Genomic DNA, 20,615 nt, shown 5'->3' with positions numbered 1-20,615 from the left:
TCATCTGTTGAACTGAGCAAGCATTGTGATTAGTCCCAAGATCAGCAGTTCCCTTTTGTGATTTAGAAAGTGGAAAGGAAAGGAAGCTGTATTCAATTCACAGTTAGTTGCAGCTGGTTGGCTAGGCACAGGGTTAGAATGTGAAACAAGAAAGGAAGACACATTCATTATGGTCACAGTTGTACCACGTTATGTTACTGCCAGCAGTGTGTCAGGGCTCCAGGTACTCCTCAAGCTCACAAACATTGGGGAATTAGTCTTTCTCTCAATAATGTTTAAACCAGAAAATGAAGGCATTCTGTTATATCGAGATAGGCATTCTTGTCGGAATGTTTCTTTAATGTTAACATCCTAAGACACTGAAAATTAACTGTTACCTGTTGTAGAAAATTATAATTATAATAACACGACTAAACATGAAGGAGGACATGTGTGGTCATGTTCGTTGTATGTCCTACAGTCATTAACTCTTGTTTGGGTTATAGGATGAGCCTAATTAATACTCCTTTTCTCCTGGGGCCAAAATCAATAGAGAGGTCAATGGAGAAATTAGAACAGACCATGAGCTTGATGACTGAAAATCCTGCTTTTAGGGCCTGGCCCAGAATTGGTGACAAAACTGGCCCCGGAGTTGAACTTGCCCTCCCTGTCAGTGGCAGAGCTGCCCTGCTGGTTTGTATTGTAACACAGGTGAGAAACAGAAGGTGGCTGTGTGCGGAAAGGTAGATCCAGGAGAAAGGAAGGAGGTTTTTCCTTCAACAAGGTTTATGTCTCTTTGACCACCAGTTAAGGATTGCATTAAAAAATTCATCATGTGTCCATGTTTGTAATCACTGGCTCTTTCAGGTCAAAGTTGCCATCTTGAAATACATTGAATCTCTGGCCAGACAGATGGATCCAACAGATTTTGTAAACTCCAGTGAGACAAGGCTTGCGGTTTCTAGAATCATAACCTGGACAACAGAACCAAAGAGTTCAGATGTGAGAAAGGTATGTGCAAGAAACCCAAAGTGTAGTTACCAACTGTTCTTAGGCATATGAAGGAAATCTACTTAGAAATTGGAAGTCCACCCACTGTGCCGACACACAGACCTGTGTCACTTTTGTCTTGAAAACCAGGGCTTTGCTCTTGCTTCTTCTCTCTCCTGCGTTGCCCTATTCCTGACTTCACATGCTGAAATGAGTCTGAAGTCTTATATGATTGGTACAGCTCAGTTTTCTCACGCATCTGTTTTATGTGTTTTATAATATGAAAGTACCAGTTCAGTGTCTCTTACAAGGATGTTTGTTTTCCTTGTATCAGTCTATAACATGTATTTTGAAGATGGAATTATAGATCTAGAGCTAACTGGTTATAAGGTGCCTGATGGTAAGATGTGGTTGAAAAGTTTGATGAAATATCATGGGCACTTGATTTTAAAAAGGAAAAAAATCCCTTTTGATATTATGCAACACTTGGAACACCAACTGAATTTGAGGAGTGAAGTGGGGTAGGGGTAGAATTCAGATTCTTGAGATACTCTGATACCAAGATGTTGTTGTTTTATTAGTTCAGGAGAAATATTTGCTACTTTCTTCCAAAATGGTACTTTGAGAGGGATACAACAAAGAATACAGGCTACTATTACTTTCATTGGTAGCTAGTCATCTGCTTCATAGAATGGCAATGAGAGTAATAACATGTGCAGCATTAATCAGTCCCTGACACGCTACAGGTGTACAGGTGCAAGTTATTGCTGTGGTTGCTGTTGCTGTTACTCTGGTTCTCTTCCTGTCGAGGTAGTATTCTACTCTTGGGTTTCATACATGGTTGTTGCTAGCTTTCCCTTTATAGAAAAGCTTTGCCTTTGGTACTTTTGGAAGCCAAATTTCTCACTTCTGCCTTCAGACTAAACATAATTTGATTTTGATTATTTGTGTGTAATCATGAAGCTTGCATTTTTTTTCTTCTGTTCTGTACTCCTTCCACGGCCATCTCTACCAGTGTAGGTCTCTGGCCTTAGGGCAGGGTGGAAAATGTGGACTGCCTGGGTCTGGGCAGGGCAAAGGAAGGCAGTCCCAAGCAATAGTTAGCATGTCAAGTGCAAGTGGTGGACACTTAACTGTCTCTCTAGTGGTGTTCAAAGAAGAGAACTGAAGAATGTTCTAAAAGGTTTCTTTGGAAAATTCATAGTCCATTTAATTCTCACATCCCTACTACAGTAATAAACTAAGTTGTCCAAAGTCAAAAGGACAAAGATAAACCTTTTTAAAACAATCATACAGAATTATTCTAATAAAAACGAATATTTTTGATTCATGATTCTTTGGTAAAATATCTCAACATCTATGAAAAGAAATTCCATTGATAGCATTTAACCAGTAAGCTCATCTGGGATTTGGGAGGTGCAGTGGAAGATGACTGGATGATTTAGTTTGGCTTAAAACTCAGAAAAGGATATTTCTGTTGTAATTTTCCAAATCTCAAGATCAGCCAATATAAACATAAGTATTAAATAAAATTTGATCTACGAGCTTTAGTTATAACATGTTAGTATGAGTCTGTGCCAGTGTGTGTTCTCTGCCATGAGCTGAAACATGTTCTAGATTTGCATATTGCCATGACTAGGGCCTGTTTGGGAGCAACTCATTTTGAGCATTGGGTTCACTTTCTGTGGACAGGCACATTAGAGAATTTGGGCTTGGACTTAACTGTCCTTTTCTGGTCAAGACATTGCAGGAACTTACCTGCTTGAACCATCTAAAAGCCTGAGGCTCTACAAACCTCAGCTTACTTTAATATCAGCTCAAGCCAAATATGATGAGGAATTAGATTTATTGTTAGATAGCACGTGCTTCATTGGCTGTTTGAATTATCTTTGCACTTTCACGTCGAAAAGCGCTGTCTCCTTTAGTGTGCTACTTCTGTTGGCTGCACCTGCTTCTCCCTGTTCCCCGTTATGAAGGCTGCCTAATCCCTTGCCTCTGGGCTGAATTCACACTCCCATTCTAGTCCAACAATCTTCATCTTCTGATGAATTTGAGAAATTTTAGATCAGTAGTTTGGCTGCAGTTAAAATCAGTGTAGAGTCCTGGACTCTATTTCTAGATAATTTTATTTACTTGGTGCAGAGCAGAGTCTGAACTTTGTGTTCATTTTGGTTGGGATTCCTTCTACTCTTGGCTGATTTTTAATAAACAGAGTTCAGACCCAATATTTTAGAATATTGACCTGAGATTAAATCTCTAGACATGGATGGGGCTGACACTGTGGCACAGTGGGTTAAAACCACAGCTTGTGGTACTGGCACCCCATAGGGCACCAGTTTGAGTCCCAGCTGCTCTACTTCTGATCCTGCTAAGCACATGGGAAAACAGCAAGGATGGCCCAAGTGCTTGGGCCCCTGCACCCATGTGGGAGACCCAGATGAAGCTCCTGGCTCCTGGCTTTGGCCTGGCCCAGCTCTGGCTATTGTGGGCTTTCAGTACGTATTTTGAATGAATTAATGAATGATAAACACCCACAGGCAAATTATTTGATTTCAAATGACATTTTGAAGCCATCATGTTTAAAAACTACAAGTATAATCTTAAAAGTCCCCTCATTTGCCCTCTCTATTAGTTTTCTATTATGTAACAAATTACCACAAACACAGCAGTTTGAAACAATACATGCTTTTTTTTTTTTTTTTTTTTTAAGATTCATTTATTTATTTGAAATGCAGAGTTAGAGCTTGAGATCAAGATTTTTCACCTGCTGGTTCACTCCCCAAATAGTCACAGTGGCAGAGCCGGGAACTCCATCTGGGTCTCCTACATCAATGACAGGGGCCCAACCACTGGGCCATCCTCTGCTGCTTTTCCAGGCACATTAGCAGGGAGCTGAATCAGAATCGGAGCAGACGGGACTGGAACCAGTGCTCATATGAGATGCTGGTGTTGCAGGTGGCAGCTTAACCTGCCATGCTGCAGCACTGGCCCCACAAACACATGTTTATTGTCTCCCAGTTCCTTTGGGTTAGGAGTCTGGTATGATTCTCTGGGTTCTTTGCTCAAGGTTTCACAAGGCAGAATTCAAGCTACCCCTTGGTCTGTACTCTCAGCTGAGGCTCAGGTGAGCCTCCAGCTCAGTAGTTGTTGGGAGAAATCTGTTTCTTATGGGTGTGGAACGAAGATGCCTGCTTTCTTGCTGTCAGCCAGGGGCCAGTCTCAGCTTGCAGGGGCTGCCCTGCAGAATATTGGCTTCTTCAAAGTCAGCAAGACAATATCTGAAGAACTGATATCCAAAAGCTTCCCAGATTTCATGAGGAATATTAATCTCTGCATCTAAGGAGCTCAACAAACTCTAAGAAAAAAAGTTCCACACTTACACACATCAAAATCCAATGAGTTGCTCCTAAAACCAGCAACAGGGGATCAGCTCATTGTATCTATTGTACCCTCAATAATATTAACAGTTGATTTCTCATCAGAAACCGTGGAGGATGGAAGGCAGTGGGTAACATTCAAAGTGCTGAAAGACTGCCAGCCAAGAATTAATTAGCACACTATTCATCAAAAATGAAGACGAGGGGCTAGTGTGGTGGTGCAGCAGCTTAAGCCGCTACTTGTGACACTAGTATTCCACACTGGAGTGGCAGTTTGAGTGCCAGCTAATACGCTGGTGATCCAGCTTCCTGCTAAGGTGGACTGTGAAGGCAGTGAATAATGTTCTCTGTACTTGGGCCCTGCCACTCATGTGGAGAACAGAATGCCTGGTTCATGGCTTTGACCAGGCCCATTGTCAGATTGCTCGTGGGGCCATCTGGGGAATAAACCAGTAAATGGAGATCCATCTCTCTCTCTGTCTCTCTGCCTTTCCAATAAATAATTAAATCTTTTTTTTAATGGAGAAATTAATGCAAATACAGATGTTTCCCTCACTTTGAATGTACCTGATTAACTTTGACCCACTCAGGATAGTCTCCCCTTTGATTAACTCAGAGTCAGAGAGGGGCCTTTTTTATGTCTAAAAATCCCTTGTGCTGGGTAACAGTAAAGAGAGAGACATCAGTCCTGTTCACAAGTCTCACTCACTCAGTGGGAATGGGGTGGGACGAGGCGTCTGTATCGTGTTTTTCAAGGGGTTGGCAGGAATCTTCCATAGTTACTTGATAACTGCTTAGATCTTACCTGATTAGGGAGCTTCCCAGCCCCCTACCTGGATCCTGCTAGTTCAGCTTACTTTAGCAGCTGCCCCTGTGCTGCATTCTGGGAACTCTTTGTTTTTTGGTCACTCACCATATCTGTGACTCCAGATTGTTTGGCTTTCTTGCACATAGCCAGGACGGTTTCATTCAAGCAGGTGTGTTAAAGATGGGATTCAAACACAGATTGAATATCTGTTATCCAGACTGCTCAGGGACAGAAGTCTCCAGATTTCAGAACTTTTTTAGTTTTAGAATTTTTGCATAGGCTTAACAGATCTGCTTGAGCTTTCCCTAATCTATAAATTGAACTCTAAAATCTGAAGTTGTTTGAATGGTATGCTCAAAATGTTTTGAATGTGCATTCCTTTGCTCCATAAACTACAAAACTACAGGTTACACAATAGGACATGCAGATTCATCCTTGCTGGAGGCAGATCCAGTTTTACGTAAAGGCCTTATTTTGGTGTAACATCCAGTGGATATTTAGAAATACAGTTGCGATTATAAGGGATGAAGCTGCCTCACCCAAGATACTGAGATGTATTTGAAGCATTGTCTCAATGGATGTAGTGGTTAAATAAATTAAAATACCTTGGAAATTGTGATGTGATATGTCAGTGTGCTCTGAAATCTAAAATTGTCCTCATTTTTAAAACAGTTGTAGAAATTAGCCAGGACTATCCTTATCTAAGTAATTTAGTGCCTTTTAACTTAAGTGTGGGAGTGTTGACTGGTTGTATTGACCAAGCTGTATGAACACTAGTTCTTTCTTGGCTTTCTTCATGCACTGCACATGATATAGAGTGATAGACTGTGTTACTGATAGAAAGTAACTGCTAAAGTTTGGCCTCTATTTGACTTCTGACTCAACCACTTGTTAGTGGTATGAGCAAGTAATTTCATCTCTAAGTTCTTGTTTATGATCTGTGAAGCAGCAGTACTAATACTTGTCCCAGGCGTTATTGGGAGGATTCATTGCTATAAAGCATATAAAATAAATATATGCCATGCAGCATATAAAATAAACGTGATTTATTGCAGCTCCTGCTATTGTTCTTTGAGTGTTGTTTTACTATTGCTATTGTTTTATTGTTTATGGAACAAACAGTGCCAGATTTTTCACCAGCATTTAGGAAACCATGTGGTCAAAATACAGCAATGACAATAGAATTTTAAATTGTATTTTTGTATTTTAGGATTCAGAATGCCAGTAGGCTTATATGATTCTCTTTGTCAGATGAAGTTACAGATGCTGTTTTGAGAAATGTGGGAAATGAAGCAGACATGTCAAAAGAAACCTAGCAGGTAGAAAGATGCTGTTGGCCAGAGCAGGGAAAGAACATAAATAGCCTTTGAAGGGTGAAATGACTTTTTATGAAATCTTTGATGACTGTAGAAACAGCATGGCCTGTTCTAAAAGCTAAGGGTTTTGTCATCAAGTAATGTGTGAATCTCAGCTTAACTATATGATTCAATTCCTTTCTGGTCTTATTTTGACCTCTGATCCTCTGTTTCGTCACAGGAAGCAAGAATACCACTACTTCCGGGAAGGGTTATGATTACTAAGTAAAGGACCTAGAGTCAAAGGTTGAGAGTCAAAACGGTCCACTTTTGTTGTTATTATTCCTAACTTTTTTCTTTTTTGAGTGTATGCATCTCAGTGATTTTATATAAACAGCCAAATACTTTTCTAGCTAACAAATAGCCAAGGTTAATTAAGCACTTGCTGCTTCTCTGATCCCCTCCTGCCTTTCCTGTTTGCCAGTCCCCGCTGCAGCGTAGTCGAGTAGGTGAGCATCTCCCCAGTAGGTCAGCTTCAGTCTGCTCTGGGCCTGGAGAAGGAAACATGGAAGAAAATTGTAAACAGGTAGCTTGAGAACCCTGTACTAATTTCAAACAACACACTTCACTGTTTGCATTTTAGATTATTAATACAAGTTACCCTTGTGAAGACACTGGGGAGATTTTTGAAGAAACCTAAAATTAATATGATAGTATGTGAGTGTGTGTGTGTGCACGCACGCACCTGTGTCAGTGTTTGTTGTGGTGTGTTTTGTGATTAACTTCTCTTCCCAGTGGAATAACCGTGATGAGTGTAGATTGCTATCGTATTTTAATAGAATAGTCCAGAAGAGAGATACTAAATGAGAAATGCCTACAAGTTTCAAAAACACCCCTTTGGTGGTTTGATGGAACAATTTTAATGACAATCAAAAGGGAGCAGTAAGAGTCGTTCAATAAACTAGAAAACTCTTTGCTTTTCCTCCCAAACTTTAAATTTTTCTCATGTATTGATCAACACTGAGGCATTGATCAAAGCTTTCCTCATGTCCTGTCTGCTAGGAAGAGTAAGGTGTATGGCAGTCAAGGTAGCTGATGGCCCTGGGAGTTCTCATCACATAGTAGTGGGGAGATTGAAGAGCCTTTTGTCCTCACCCCAAATTCCACTGCAAGGGTAGACATGAGAATCACTCTTTTTAAGTTGCTGTTTGATCCTTAATGCCAGCGGCCCTGGAGTTGTCAGCAGACAACTGAGTGAAAGTGTCAGCAGAGCACTGAGTCTTTAGCCTGGCTATCTAACAGGTCTGCCTCCTGTTGAGACAGCAGTGCAGAGATAGGACAAGAATTGTGATATGCTCCACTTTTTGAGTTAGTATTGAGCCTGAACTATGCCCTAGGCCTTTTTTGACAGGCAGAGTTAGTAAGAGACAGAGAGAAAGGTCTTCCTTCCATTAGTTCACCCCCCAAATGGTCGCTACGGACGGTGCGCTGCGCCTATCCGAAGCCAGGAGCCAGGTGCTTCCTCCTGGTCTCCCATGCAGGTGCAGGGCCCAAGCACTTAGGCCATCCTCCACTGCCTTCCCGGGCCACAGCAGAGAGCTGGACTGGAAGAGGAGCAACTGGGACAGAATCCGGCGTCCCAACCGGGACTAGAACCCAGGGTGCCGGTGCCACAGGTGGAGGATTAGCCAAGTGAGCCTCAGCGCCGGCCACCCTAGGCTTTCTTAAATACATTTTTCCAGCCAGCTCTATATTTGGAATTATTGCTTTAATGAGATCATATTGGGGGTAACAAAAAAAAAATAATCCTGATTTCTTCCTTGCTTGTATTCTGATATAACATATTCTAGAAAGAAATGGTGGTCTCTTAAATAAAGACAGTGGCTCATTCCACCTAGAATTACTCTGTTGGAGAAGTAATGATAACATTTTATCATTTTCAATCAGCAAAATCCAGCTGCCTATGCTCTACTGAATCGAGGACATGGATTTTTTTCCTACTGCTAAAACACCAGTCTGTTGCTTTCTATTCTCTTTATAGTGCAATTTTTTCTGCATGCCTTGTTTTTTTCTAACATGTAATGAATTTTTTTAAATGCACAGATTGCTTTGCATGATTTTTGGAATTTGCTGTGTCATACAAATACATGAGGGTACTTCAAAAAGTTCTTGGAAAATTTGAATTAAAAGATAATGTGGATTTTTCCACAAACTTTTTAAAGTACCTCATAGGAATCATGTTAATAGTACATTAAATTGGTGGTGAAACAGATTTCTTCAGATAATGATTTATTAAGTGTTTCAGTAGTGAAACATAGAAAAATGCATTTTAGTGCAATCTGTAATACTGTTGTTGCCTGTGATGTAAAAGTACACTGGCCACTTGTATTTTAGTAAGTGGAAAGACTGTTCATGGCTCTTCAGAGATAAAGAGAAAAAAACTGTGTGCTTTTGCTCAGTGCTATGTTTAATGAATGCTTTTGCTAAATTTTGAAAGTAATTTTTGATTCTATAAATAACATTATTATACTGATACTCTTTATGCATAATTAATTTTTGTTTTAAGGACATTTGGGTCTTCAGATTTATTTTTTTTCTTTTTCCAGGCACAAAATAGCTGTTTTCTCCTAAATAGGCCTAGAGTTATTTTTAACACTGTAAGAGCATTGAAGTATTTTATGATATTTATTTCCAAAGAACTTCTCAGCAAGCACATTTTTATATAATATTCTATATCATGGAAAAATATTCTGAATAAATCCTATAATCATTAAAAATTATAGTCTTTAAAAAGACTTTATGCTAAAAAATGAGAAATTGTATACAGAGGAACAGTTTTTCATAATGTCTTCCTTTTTCTTGACTCTTAGAAATTAATAAGAAATGCCAATTGGTATTCAGTAAAATTTCCACCTGGCTTAGCTTTAATAATCAAAACCCTTGTGATTCATTCTTCAGGCATTATATGTTTTAAGCTCCAATTGCGTGCTAGTAAACAGTGCCGTAGAAAGCACATTACTTTGGAGGAGCCTGAGTCTTACTGGCTGCTCCTGTTTCAGCCCATTGCTGCCCCCAGCTCTGCTGTGGTCATTACAAGCAGTCATGCAGTGTGTTGCTTAACTAATAAGGAAAGTGGAACATTGCCCAAAAGACTGAACAGCAAGTTTTGAATGTGTATCTTGGAAAGTTCAGTTTACTTTCCAAAGTCTGTCTTCTCAGTTCATAGGTGTAAAAGTGCGAGTTTTCAGATGCATTTAAACTCTTTCTTTCTCTAGTATTTCTTGGTCACAAGGAGTGGGATTGAAAAAAGTGGTTTCTCAAGCTCCTGTGATGGCAGCTTGATGAGACAGGTGTTCTTTCCAGGGCACGCTGGGAACCCTGTTCAGTCTGACTTGTTAGAATAGAAACAGTCTTATACACTTAAAATTTTTTTTGATCATTTCATTTACCTATTTCCCTGCTTCCTTCATAGTGCCAGACAACAAAGGGAAAATTGGAGGAATTTAGTATTGATGTGCTATGGAGATCCAAGACTGGGGCATTAAGATGAAGCAGGGTTTATTTTCCAGATTGAAGTCAAACTGTCTGTTACTGACAATGTTGGTTTCTGTTTTTGTGCCTTCTTATTAGTGATATAATTTACTTATACAGAAATATTTTCTCCTTAAGACAATTGTAATGAATATTTTGACCAAGATTTGCTATTGTACATTATGTAAATTAATCTCGGTTCTTTTTCTAGGCAGCACAAATTGTGCTCATCTCTCTGTTTGAATTGAACACTCCTGAATTTACTATGTTACTTGGTGCCTTGCCAAAAACATTCCAGGATGGTGCCACCAAACTCCTGCATAACCACCTCAAGAATTCCAGCAACACCAGTGTGGTGAGTGCCCAGGCTGTGCTTGGTGCCTCCATGCCTATCCTGACCTTTGCATATCCTGGTCTAGAACTTACTCTCACTGAATGACCAGCTTCCTTGTTCTCTGTTAGTAGACTATGAGCATCCCTAGTGGGGACCATATGCTTGTTCCTGACATATTCCCAGTGAATAAGTTAACCTCGTATTTAAATATGGCCTTTTTCTTAGGGTAGTTTATTCTTACTAGTTAAATTCTTACTCGGTCATCTAATTGTTTACTCATTCATTGAGTTGGTCTTCCTTTTTTAACACTGTGAAGATACAAATGCTCAGTTGTGTCTGTCACTGTAGCACAACCCACATTAGTCATTCAACGCCAGGGATGCCTACATGGCAGCTGTTTGTCCTTGTGGTTGAAATTGTCCTTGTGGTTCTGAAAAAAGTATTATGGGCAGATTCTACCCATTCATACACATGTAGGTTAAAAGGACATGGGAAGAGTGGAACTGTCTCCTGTAGACAGGCCCCTTGAATAATGGTGCCTGTTCTGCCTTTATCCCAGGGATCTCCAAGCAATACAATGGGCCGGACGCCCTCTCGACACCCCAGCAGCAGGACCAGCCCCCTGACCTCACCCACTAACTGTTCCCATGGCGGACTGTCTCCAAGGTAAGGGCTCTTCCACAGAAGTAAAAGAGCTGAACTACTTCAGTGTCTACGCAGCCTATTTGTAGACTTTTTGACTAAGCATACCAAAAAGAGTGGCATATTCAGGAGACCACAGGCTTAGTCCCTATTCAAATCCTATCTGTAGTCTGGGGCAGAGGGCTTAACTTCTTTGGTAAGACAAAGGATTTGTGCTGAATGTTCTCTGTGGTTCTTCCAGCTCTAAATACTCTCTGGTACCTTACAGAGTTTAGAACTGAAAGTTGTATTTGTTACTGTCTACACAGACTCCGTGAGGGAGCTCATTACCTGTTTTGCAAGTGACAGGAGAATGTTTAAAGGTATTTAGTCATCCAAGTATACCCTTTATTGTTGGCCCACACCAAGTCTCGAGTAGTCTTCCAGCCAAGGGGCCATCCCAGGCATACTTGTTTTCATGTCTAAAGCAGGCCCCACTGCTCTGGAAATAAAATAGTTTTGTGCTCTCGGCAGTCCTTGCAAACACTGTGCAGAATCCAGTGCAGTGACTGTGGAAGAGAAACTGCTCTTCCAGGGGAACCTTTGGATAACACTTTTTATCTGAACAGCCTTTTTTCTTTCTTTCTTTCTTTTTCAATATTTATTCACTTATTTGAAAGGCAGAGTTACAGACAGGCAGAGGCAGAGAGAGAGAGAGAGAAGTCTTTCATTCACTGGCTCACTCCTCAAATGGCTGCAACAGCCAGAGCTGGGCCAATCTGAAGCCAGGAGCCAAGAGATTCCTCCAAGTCCCCAACATGGGCATAAGGACCCAAGCACTTGGACCATCCTCCACTGCCTTCCCAAGCCGTAGAATAGAGCTGGATGGGAAGTAGAGCAACCAGGACTCAAACCAGCACCCATATGGGATGCCGGCACTGCAGGTGGTAGCTTTACCTGCTATGCCACAGCAATGGCCCCTGGCCAGAGCCTTCTATATGGTGGCTGTAGTGATCCCCCTCACGTGGGGCAGAATCACCCATGACTAGAACAGCAGGGGTCACATGGTATGATTGTCCTCAAGAAGTCCAGATCCTTGGGGTCACTAAAGTAAGACCAGGACACTTTGGTTCTGAGGGTTGCTGATGCTGAGATCTTTTTTTTTTTTTTTAATTAAACTTTTATTTAATGAATATAAATTTCCAAAGTACAGCTTATGGGTTACAAATGGCTTCCCCCTCCCAAAACTTCCCTCCCACCCGCAACCCTCCCCTTTCCCGCTCCCTCTCCCCTTCCAATCACATCATGATTCATTTTCAATTCTCTTTATATACAGAAGATCAGTTTAGTATATATTAGGTAACGATTTCAACAGTTTGCCGCCATATAGCAACACATAGTGAAAAAAAAAAATACTGTTGGAGTACTAGTTATAGCATTAAATAAGAGTGTACAGCACATTAAAGACAGAGATCCTACATAATATTTTTTTTAAAAAAATTAATTAATTTTCTATGCCATTTCCAATTTAACACCAGGGTTTTTTTTTTCATTTCCAATTATCTTTATATACAGAAGATCGATTCAGTATATAATTAGTAAAGATCACATCAGTTTGTACCCACGCAGAGACACAAAGTGTAAAAATACTGTTTCAGTACTAGTTATAGCATCACTGCACATTAGACAACACATTAAGGACAGATCCCACATGGGGTGTAAGTACACAGTGACTCCTGATGCTGACTTAACAATTTGACACTCCTGTTCATGGCGTCAGTAATCTCCCTAGGCTCTAGTCATGAGTTGCCAGGGCTATGGAAGACTTTAGAGTTCGCTGACTTTGATCTTATTCCGATAGGGGATGCTGAGATCTTAAAAACACCACAAGAATGCCACTTCCCCTTTAAGGGTTACCTCCTTACAAGGGGATATCAAAACATAAAGGCTTTGGAATTGAGATTTTTAAGTGATCAGATCTCCCAAACTGCTTCCTCACTCCTAAAACTCTCTCTAGCTCCTTAGTACTCCTGTAAATGTTTTGGAGCAACTAAGTATTTTGTATACCTGCAAGATCCTGCTGTTTATATTGCTCTTTGCTTATTCCTCCAGATGTCCTCCTGTGCTAAACGTAGGTACAAAGAAGGATGTTAGGTGTCTGAATTCAGGCTTTGCTGTGCTGACTTCAGCTGGCTGTTAGCAGACAGACAGCTGAGACCAGAAACTTAATGAAAAGATGTCTGGCTTTCCTTGGGTACAACTGAGGCTCCCTAGGCTTTCTCAATGCTAAGTTGTACACAGAGGTTAAAGAATATGCGTTAATGACCATGATCCAGTGTTGGCAGAAAAATCATAAACTTTCCTTCCTGAAAGGGAAAATGCTGTGGAAAACTTACATTCTGTATAAAGCAGTTGCCTTTACCTAGAAGCGGTGCTTGATTGTGAACACTGCTCTTCCATGATACACAGTTCATAATCTTATCTTTTAGTTATGAAGGTGGCTCATTTTAAAGCTGTAAGCCAAAAGCTAGAATGAACTGAGCTAAAAGGAGGATAGTTGTGTATGCGCAGGAACAGACAGTTGATGGGGCTGCTGGCATAATCCCTCAGGACCACAAACTGGCCACATGTAACCTTCCTGGGTCCCCTGATTGTTAGCAATTTTAATTATTTTTCCAGTCACCATTTCTTCTTTGTTGTCCTCATCTTAATTTTTACTGTTAGGAATGCAGATCAGTATAAGAAATAAAGAGATTTATTTTCAGTATTAAAAGAATCCAAGTGTCACCTAAATATTATCAACAAATTATTCTTTTTATTTTAAAGATTTATTTATTTATTTGAAAGTCAGAGTTACACAGAGAAAGGAGAGACAGAGAGAGATATTTTCCATCTGCTTATTCACTCCTCAAATGGCCTCAGAGCCAAGAGCTTCTTTGAGGTCTCCCACATAGGTCCAAGAACTTGGGCCATCTTCTGCTGCTTTCCCAGGTGCATTAGCAGGGAGCTGGATCAGAAGTGGAGCAGCCAGGACTCCAACTGACACCCATATGGGATGCCGGTGCTGTAGACAGCTTAACCTGCTGTGCCACAGCACCAGCCCCAACAAATTATTCTTTAAGGGGTTAGTTTGTTATGTAGCTTCTTTGTTTAAAAATAAAATTGCCCTCTTTCAGTGCATAAATAACCAGATGCTCCCCAACTTGAGCTCAAAAGAAGAAATGATTTCTCCTCACCACCCAAAACCATCTAGCAGGAAGAAAATGACCTCATGACAAGAAGTAGTCCAATATGCTTTCCAGCAGGCAAATCATAAAACAGTGAATTCTTCCTCCATCCAAGTCAGAGAATTGACTAAGGAGGTGACACATAAGGTCTGCAGTACATTCCCTCAGCTGTGCTCTTAAACCATTGATTTTGTGTGACTTCCTGTTACTTTGATTTGACTGGGTGGTGTTGTTGGTTTTTTTTTTTTTTTTTTAAAGATTTATTTGTGGAGCTGGCACTGTGGCACAGTGGGTTAATGCCCTGGCCTGAAGTGCCAGCATCCCAAATGGGCGCCGGTTCAAGTCCGGCTGCTCCACTTCCGATCCAGCTCTCTGCTATGGCCTGGGAAAGCAGTAGAAGATGGCCCAAGTCTTTGAGCCCCTGCACCCGCGTGGGAGACCCAGAAGAATCTCCTGGCTCCTGGCTCCTGGCTTCGGATCGGTGCAGCTCTGGCTGTTGCAGCCAATTGGGGAGTGAACCATCAGAGGGAAGACCTCTCTGTATGTGTGTCTCTCTCTCTACCTCTCTACCTCTCTGCCTTTCCTCTCTCTTTTTTTAAAAAAAATTTATTTATTTATTTGAAAGAGTTACAGAGAGAGAGAGAGAGAGATCTTCTACCCATTGGTTCCCTCCCCAAATGGGTGCAATGACTAGGGCTGGGCCAGGCCAAAGCCAGAAGCTTCTTCTGTGTCTCCCATGTGGGTGCAGGGGCTCAAGCATTTGGGCCATTCTCCACTGCTTTCCCAGACATATTTGCAGGGAGCTGGATCAGAAATGGAACAGCCAGGACTTGAACTGGTGCCCATATGGGATGCCGGTGTCCCAGGTGGCAGCTTTATCTGCTGCACCACAACATTGGCCCCAAGGGAAGTTTTTAGTTTTTCAACTAATACTAAGTAACTAAATGTACCAGGTTTTTGTTTGTTTGTTTGTTTTGTTTTTTTTGTGTGTGTGTGGGTTTTTTTTTTTTTTTTTTTTTTGTATTTCAAACAGTATACCCGTGGACGATAGTAATAATAAGGAACTATTCTAAAATGATAAACAGATCTGGTAGTGTCCTTAAAATGTCACTGTGAAGAAGTCTTTGTTACCACCCCCATGGTGTCAGGAATGCTGCAGCTGAAGGGTGAAGCATTGGTAACACATCCCACCCGTGTGCACGTGAAGAATCACGGGGACGAGATTTAGGAGCTGCAGCTGTTTGTCCTTAGGTGCATGTTTGTATTTGAGCTCATCTTATACAGTGTGACTTTACAGTAAATGAAAAACAGTTCCAAGGGACTGTAGCAATTGTCTGAATCGGAGTTCCATGCTCCAGGCTGCCATAGGATCTGGGCAAAAAGAGAGCAGAGTGGTGCCCCATAGATCAGCACTGTGTCCCCTAGCAATAGAAGGTAATTAATGGTGCTTTGGTTTTAAGTAAAATCTCCTCCCGTCAGGATCAGATCTGTCCGTGGAATCATGGTGAGCGTTAATGGGGACATTTCTCTTACCCTTAGAGGTGCTTTCTCCCCTTTTGTCAGCAGAGTCGCTGCCTAAGGAGCCACCTGTGTTCCTCTTGTGCCCCTACCCCTGACTAGTGTGGGACTTGGCAAAGGCCTAGAAGGCCCCCTGTGCCTCGGTGACCTCTCCACTTCACACCTTATTTCCCTCTAGAGCAGGGACCAAAGATGTCTCTGGGGGACACTAGCATGCAGGGGTTATTGCTTTTAGGACCACCTGAATGCCAGTGAGGGCAGGAGCTGTCTCTGACACCAAGGCCTCTGTCCCTGGCCTTGCCTCATGTCAGCAGCCAGTTCAGCACCCCTTCCCAGTTTCTCATTCTATCCTTTTGAGTTGCAACAGTTGATAGAACTTTCTTTTTAAAATAAAGATTTATTTATTTACTTGAGAGAGTTACAGAGAGAGAGAGAGAGAAAGAGAGGAAGAGAGAGAGAGAGAGAGGTCTTCCATCCAGTGATTCACTTCCCAAATGGCCGTAATGGCTAGAACTGAGCTGATCCAAAGCCAGGAGTTAGGAGCTTCTTCTGGGTCTCCCATGTGGGTGCAGGGGCCCAAGTACTTGGGTCATCTTCCACTGCCCTCCCAGGCCATAGCAGAGAGCTGGATCAGAAGAGGAGCAGTTATGACATGAACCAGCACCCATAAATAATGCCAGTGCTGCAGGCAGTGGCTTTACCTCCTATGCCAAAGAACTGGGCCCAGAACTTTTTTTTTGTTTTTTAATAAAAGATTATTTATTTGAAAGAGAAGGAAAGGCGAGGGGTGGGGGAAGAACCATCACCTGGTTCACTCCCCAAATGGCCACCATGACCAGAGCTGGACCAGGTCAAAGCCAGGAGCTTTTTCCAGGTCTCCCACATTGGTGCAGGGGCCCAAGGACTTGGGCCATTTTCTACTGGTTTCCCAGGTGCATTAGCAGGGATCTGAAGTGGAGCAACCAGGACTCAAATCGACACCCATATGGAATTCCAGTGCCACAGGCTGTGGCTTTATTCCCTGTGCCACAGAACCAGCCCCAATAGAACTTTCTTGAGGAGCTCTGCACCCTAAGGTCCACTGGTGATATTTGTGAAGGTGAAGACCTGTGTTCCCCAATGAAGTTTAGTCCTTAGGTTAGGTGACAGAAGCAGACCAGTTTTGATTCTGGTTTCCCTTCCTTTGAACTGGACCTGTCATGGTGCTGCTGCTCTTTCAAAAGGGAATCGCTCTGAAAGCCTCTATCCCATGCTGGAGTGTGCTGGTCAGAAAGGAGCATCCCCAAGGCCTCCTGCCACAGTCCCCAGGCTCCCAGTCGGATTGAGGCCCCGTAATTCTGTCTTGGTTCTTTCTAAAACAACTGACAAGTTATCTGAGGCTGAACAGCCCTATTTTCTTAAGTGTAAGTCTTAGAATGTCCGCCCCAATGCTGGCAGCACACACACACACACTCACACACACTCACACACTGTCTCAGGTAGGCACACTCAGATTAAGTAAACGTACCCCATGGTTGGGAGGGGAAACAATGAAGTAGTCTTAATGGCCAAATTGTAAAACAAAATTTATTTTTTTTCTCTGTATGGTGAAGTGTTAATTTTGCTCCAGCTGACTTTGAGAGACTTTGTCAAGGAAAGAAGAGGCACTTAGAATATAGCGCCTTCCTCCTCCCCTGCCTTTGCCTTTTGTGTTTCTCTCTCTGATTTTCCTCTTCTGATCACTGCAGTCGGTTATGGGGTTGGAGTGCCGATGGGCTATCGAAGCACCCACCTCCTTTTTCTCAGCCTAACTCCATTCCCACCGCTCCCTCCCACAAGACTCTCAGGCGCTCTTACTCTCCCAGGTAACAAGCTACCTGTTAAACTTGTCTGAGGTGTCACAATATTATTGCGTTTCCACGGTCGTCTCAGGTCTTAGGAAAGCCTCTCAGCTGCCTCCAGACTGGTCCTGCCTTGGTGTGGCCTAGCAGGGGTAGAGCCTTGGTGAGAAGTGTGAGCAGGTGTGTGGTCTCGGCCAGATCTTAGAAGCAGGGCCGTGCCACGTCCCAAGGGTGGATGACTCTTGTCACCAGACTGATTCTTCACCATCTACTGGTTGCCGGCCTTCCAGCCCAAGCAGTGCTCAGGCCCTAGAGGGGAGCTCAGGAAATGCCAGAAGGTCAAGGCAGTGGCACTGGGAAGTTCCTTAGCATGCGTCTCATGTCCCACCATCAGGCAAGCCAGGCCTGCTCTTTCCCCAGCTGCACATATGTCTCTCAGCCCTGCTGGTGACTGTGTGGACTGATTTCTTTCCCAACCTGCTGTCATGTGGTGATAGTCTGGGCACACATTTCCAGAAAGGAAGCCCTGAAAGGTGGGCTCGCAGTTACACCCCTGTCCCTGAGCTCCGTAAGACGAGCCGGTGTCTTCTGTGATGGGATGAGGGTTCCGTACAACACCACACCGTCTGCTGCGTTTAAGTGCTGCATGGGTAGCCTCTGCACTGGAAATTAGCACTCCTGTTTTGTGTTCTCCACAGAGCAGAGCCATGTGTAGTGAACAGGTCTGAAAGTAACCTCCAGAGTGTCCAGAGGATCCTGGGCACACAAAGGGCAAGGAGATACTGACCACTGCTGTCTTAAATGTTAATGAAGCATGTCACTACTTTTTTTTTTTTTTTTTAAGTTAGCCATGCCTTGAAATCTAAGATTGACGTATTGGCTATCTCCCAGTATGCTTTCCTGCATGCCTTCCTGGGCACTAGTCTTCACCCCTATCCCCAGCTGCCAGAACTGCCTCTCCAGAGGACCTCCCCTCCTAGAGTCCTCTGTCATACCTGTGCACACAGTGTATACAATCTAAGACATCTAATGCAGTGAACACTTAGTAAATATCCCTAAGTTTCAGTTACATCTAGGAGAGAGCCAACTGTAGACATCCATTTAGAAAACGTATTAATTTCATAGAACTAAGAGGGAATCTACATCTCTTTCTTCTATGCCAAAATTCTGTTGATTTGTGACAGGGAATAATTATCCTTAGTCTATAACCCAGGAGATGATAAAGAAGACCTGACCCCCTGCTCCTTGCCACCCAGGATACAAATACAAATCCTTTACAGAGCAAGCCCAAGGCTGTATTTGGCTTCAGTGTTGGGTGACATGGCCTGACCTTAGGTCAGTGACTGTTAACTCCGTAACTCTTCCTAATCTAAGGAACCTTAAGGAAGCCCTTCTGAGGTCTAATCAGGGTGTTTACAGGTGACCAGGACCTGGCCTTTAACCCAAAGGATTATGTCCTGGCATTGTTTCAAAGTTGAACCAAGACAGGTGTGTGGGGTAGTTGGCAGGTGAGGTTCACCTAACCAGCTCGTCCCTGTCAAGCTTTGGAGTCCTTCTGCTGCTCCCAGATGTGCTGCTGGTGGGGAACTTCCTGGGAAGTTCTGTTTCACTATGAAGTGAGGACTTTAAAGGTATTGATTTGAAGAAAGACAGATCTTAGCATAAAAATAGCAAAGAAAGTAGCCTTGTCTGTTTCCTGTTATAGGAAAGCAAGTGTGTCTCTCACCTGGAGCTCACAGTTTTAACTTCGTACCAAGGAGATACTTCACACCTCAAGACACTGAGTGCTTGTCACACACTTGTGCTCCTGAACTGGGAGTTTCAGTTGCTTCATTAATTAAAAGTGAGAAGGACAAACATCAACTGGCAGAGTCCTGTATGCTCTGATTTTAAAAGAGGCTGTTACAATGATAAAGTTATATGAACTGAAATGTTTCCAGAAAGTTCAGGTTAAGGACAACAAGATGAATTCTATGAAAGCTAATATTCTCTGAAGCGACATATGGAAAATAATATTGTGACATCCCTAAAAAAACTGAACATTCTCCAGACTTCTTCTTGTCCATTCCATCATTCTTTTAGTTTTTAAATTACTTTTTCATTTGCATGGGCTGTACTATTATTTTTGGTCGTTGTGATTGAAAGTATTTTAAGGCATTTTTCTACATTGTGTATATATATTGTTTGTTTGAGTCATAATGCTTAGTCTTTATATATAAAAGCAGTGTACTGGTCAGATGTATAAATGCCTTTGTTCACATATAAGCTAGTATTGTGGTGTGCTAAGAAAAGGGGGCCTGTTCCTCAGTCATGCTGTCTTCACGGGCAGGGGTACTGTCTCAGAGTCACAGCCTTGGGGAAGGGGCTGACGTCTTGAATTCTGATCAACTTTTTCATTCTGCTTCTTGTCAAATGTACATGGAATTTCAGCTGGACACGTGTTCAGACTTCACATTTCTTCTCTTTGGATGCCAGAGTCAATCTTTGAGTTGGCATATGTTCCTGTGGACACACCAAATACAGTTGGGGTGTATATTTTCGTTCATCAGGAAAGAAAGTTGGGTGCTGTCTGGGCCAGTTTTGCAATTTTGGGCAAGGAGCTTCTGTCACTGGGAGTGAGTTCAGGTGCTGTGCTGTAGCAGAGCTTAGAGGATCACTGCAGCCCCAGTGTGGCTGCTGCAGGTGATAATGCTCCACATCTGGTCTTACTAGATTGCCCAAATCTTAGTAAATGTTGCCTTAAGTTACAGGAAACTCACCATGTGGGAGTGTATAGAGATATCGGCCTTAGAAGGGTGCCTGTCAGTGGGGGCCTAGAGTTTTCAGTTACTACTTTTTGCAGAACACAAAGATGGCTTCTCTTTAGTTCTTAATAATATTGCATGCTTACATAGACATAGCCACAGATTCCACTAGTGTTCTTTAGCAGTCCTCAGTTTCTGCCGGTTAGACTAACTCATCCACTCTTTTCTTGAATATTTCTTTTTTTTTCTTTTTAAACATTTTTTATTTACTTATGCAAAAGGTAGAGTTACAGAGGAAGAAGAGACAGAGAGAGAGAGAATCTTTTGCTGGGTCGGGCCAAGGAGCCTGGAATTCCATCTGGGTCTCCATA

At 42.3% G+C, this 20,615-nt stretch overlaps 1 protein-coding gene across 1 annotated transcript in view; it reads left to right on the top strand.

Annotated features, from left to right (window-relative positions):
- The window catches only part of CLASP1 (cytoplasmic linker associated protein 1), a 291,310-nt gene that overhangs the window by 236,327 nt on the left and 34,368 nt on the right, over window positions 1-20,615 (top strand). The window contains exons 29-31 of the mRNA XM_062178774.1: window positions 847-990; window positions 10,192-10,335; window positions 10,874-10,980. Of these exons, the coding sequence (XP_062034758.1) occupies window positions 847-990; window positions 10,192-10,335; window positions 10,874-10,980 (395 nt within the window). The remainder of the gene's footprint in view (window positions 1-846; window positions 991-10,191; window positions 10,336-10,873; window positions 10,981-20,615) is intronic.

The sequence above is a fragment of the Lepus europaeus genome, chromosome 1, assembly GCF_033115175.1.
Source record: "Lepus europaeus isolate LE1 chromosome 1, mLepTim1.pri, whole genome shotgun sequence".
NCBI lineage: Eukaryota > Metazoa > Chordata > Mammalia > Lagomorpha > Leporidae > Lepus > Lepus europaeus.
The sequence above is the reverse complement of the archived record's forward strand: the minus strand, read 5'-3'. Positions and strand labels throughout refer to the sequence as shown.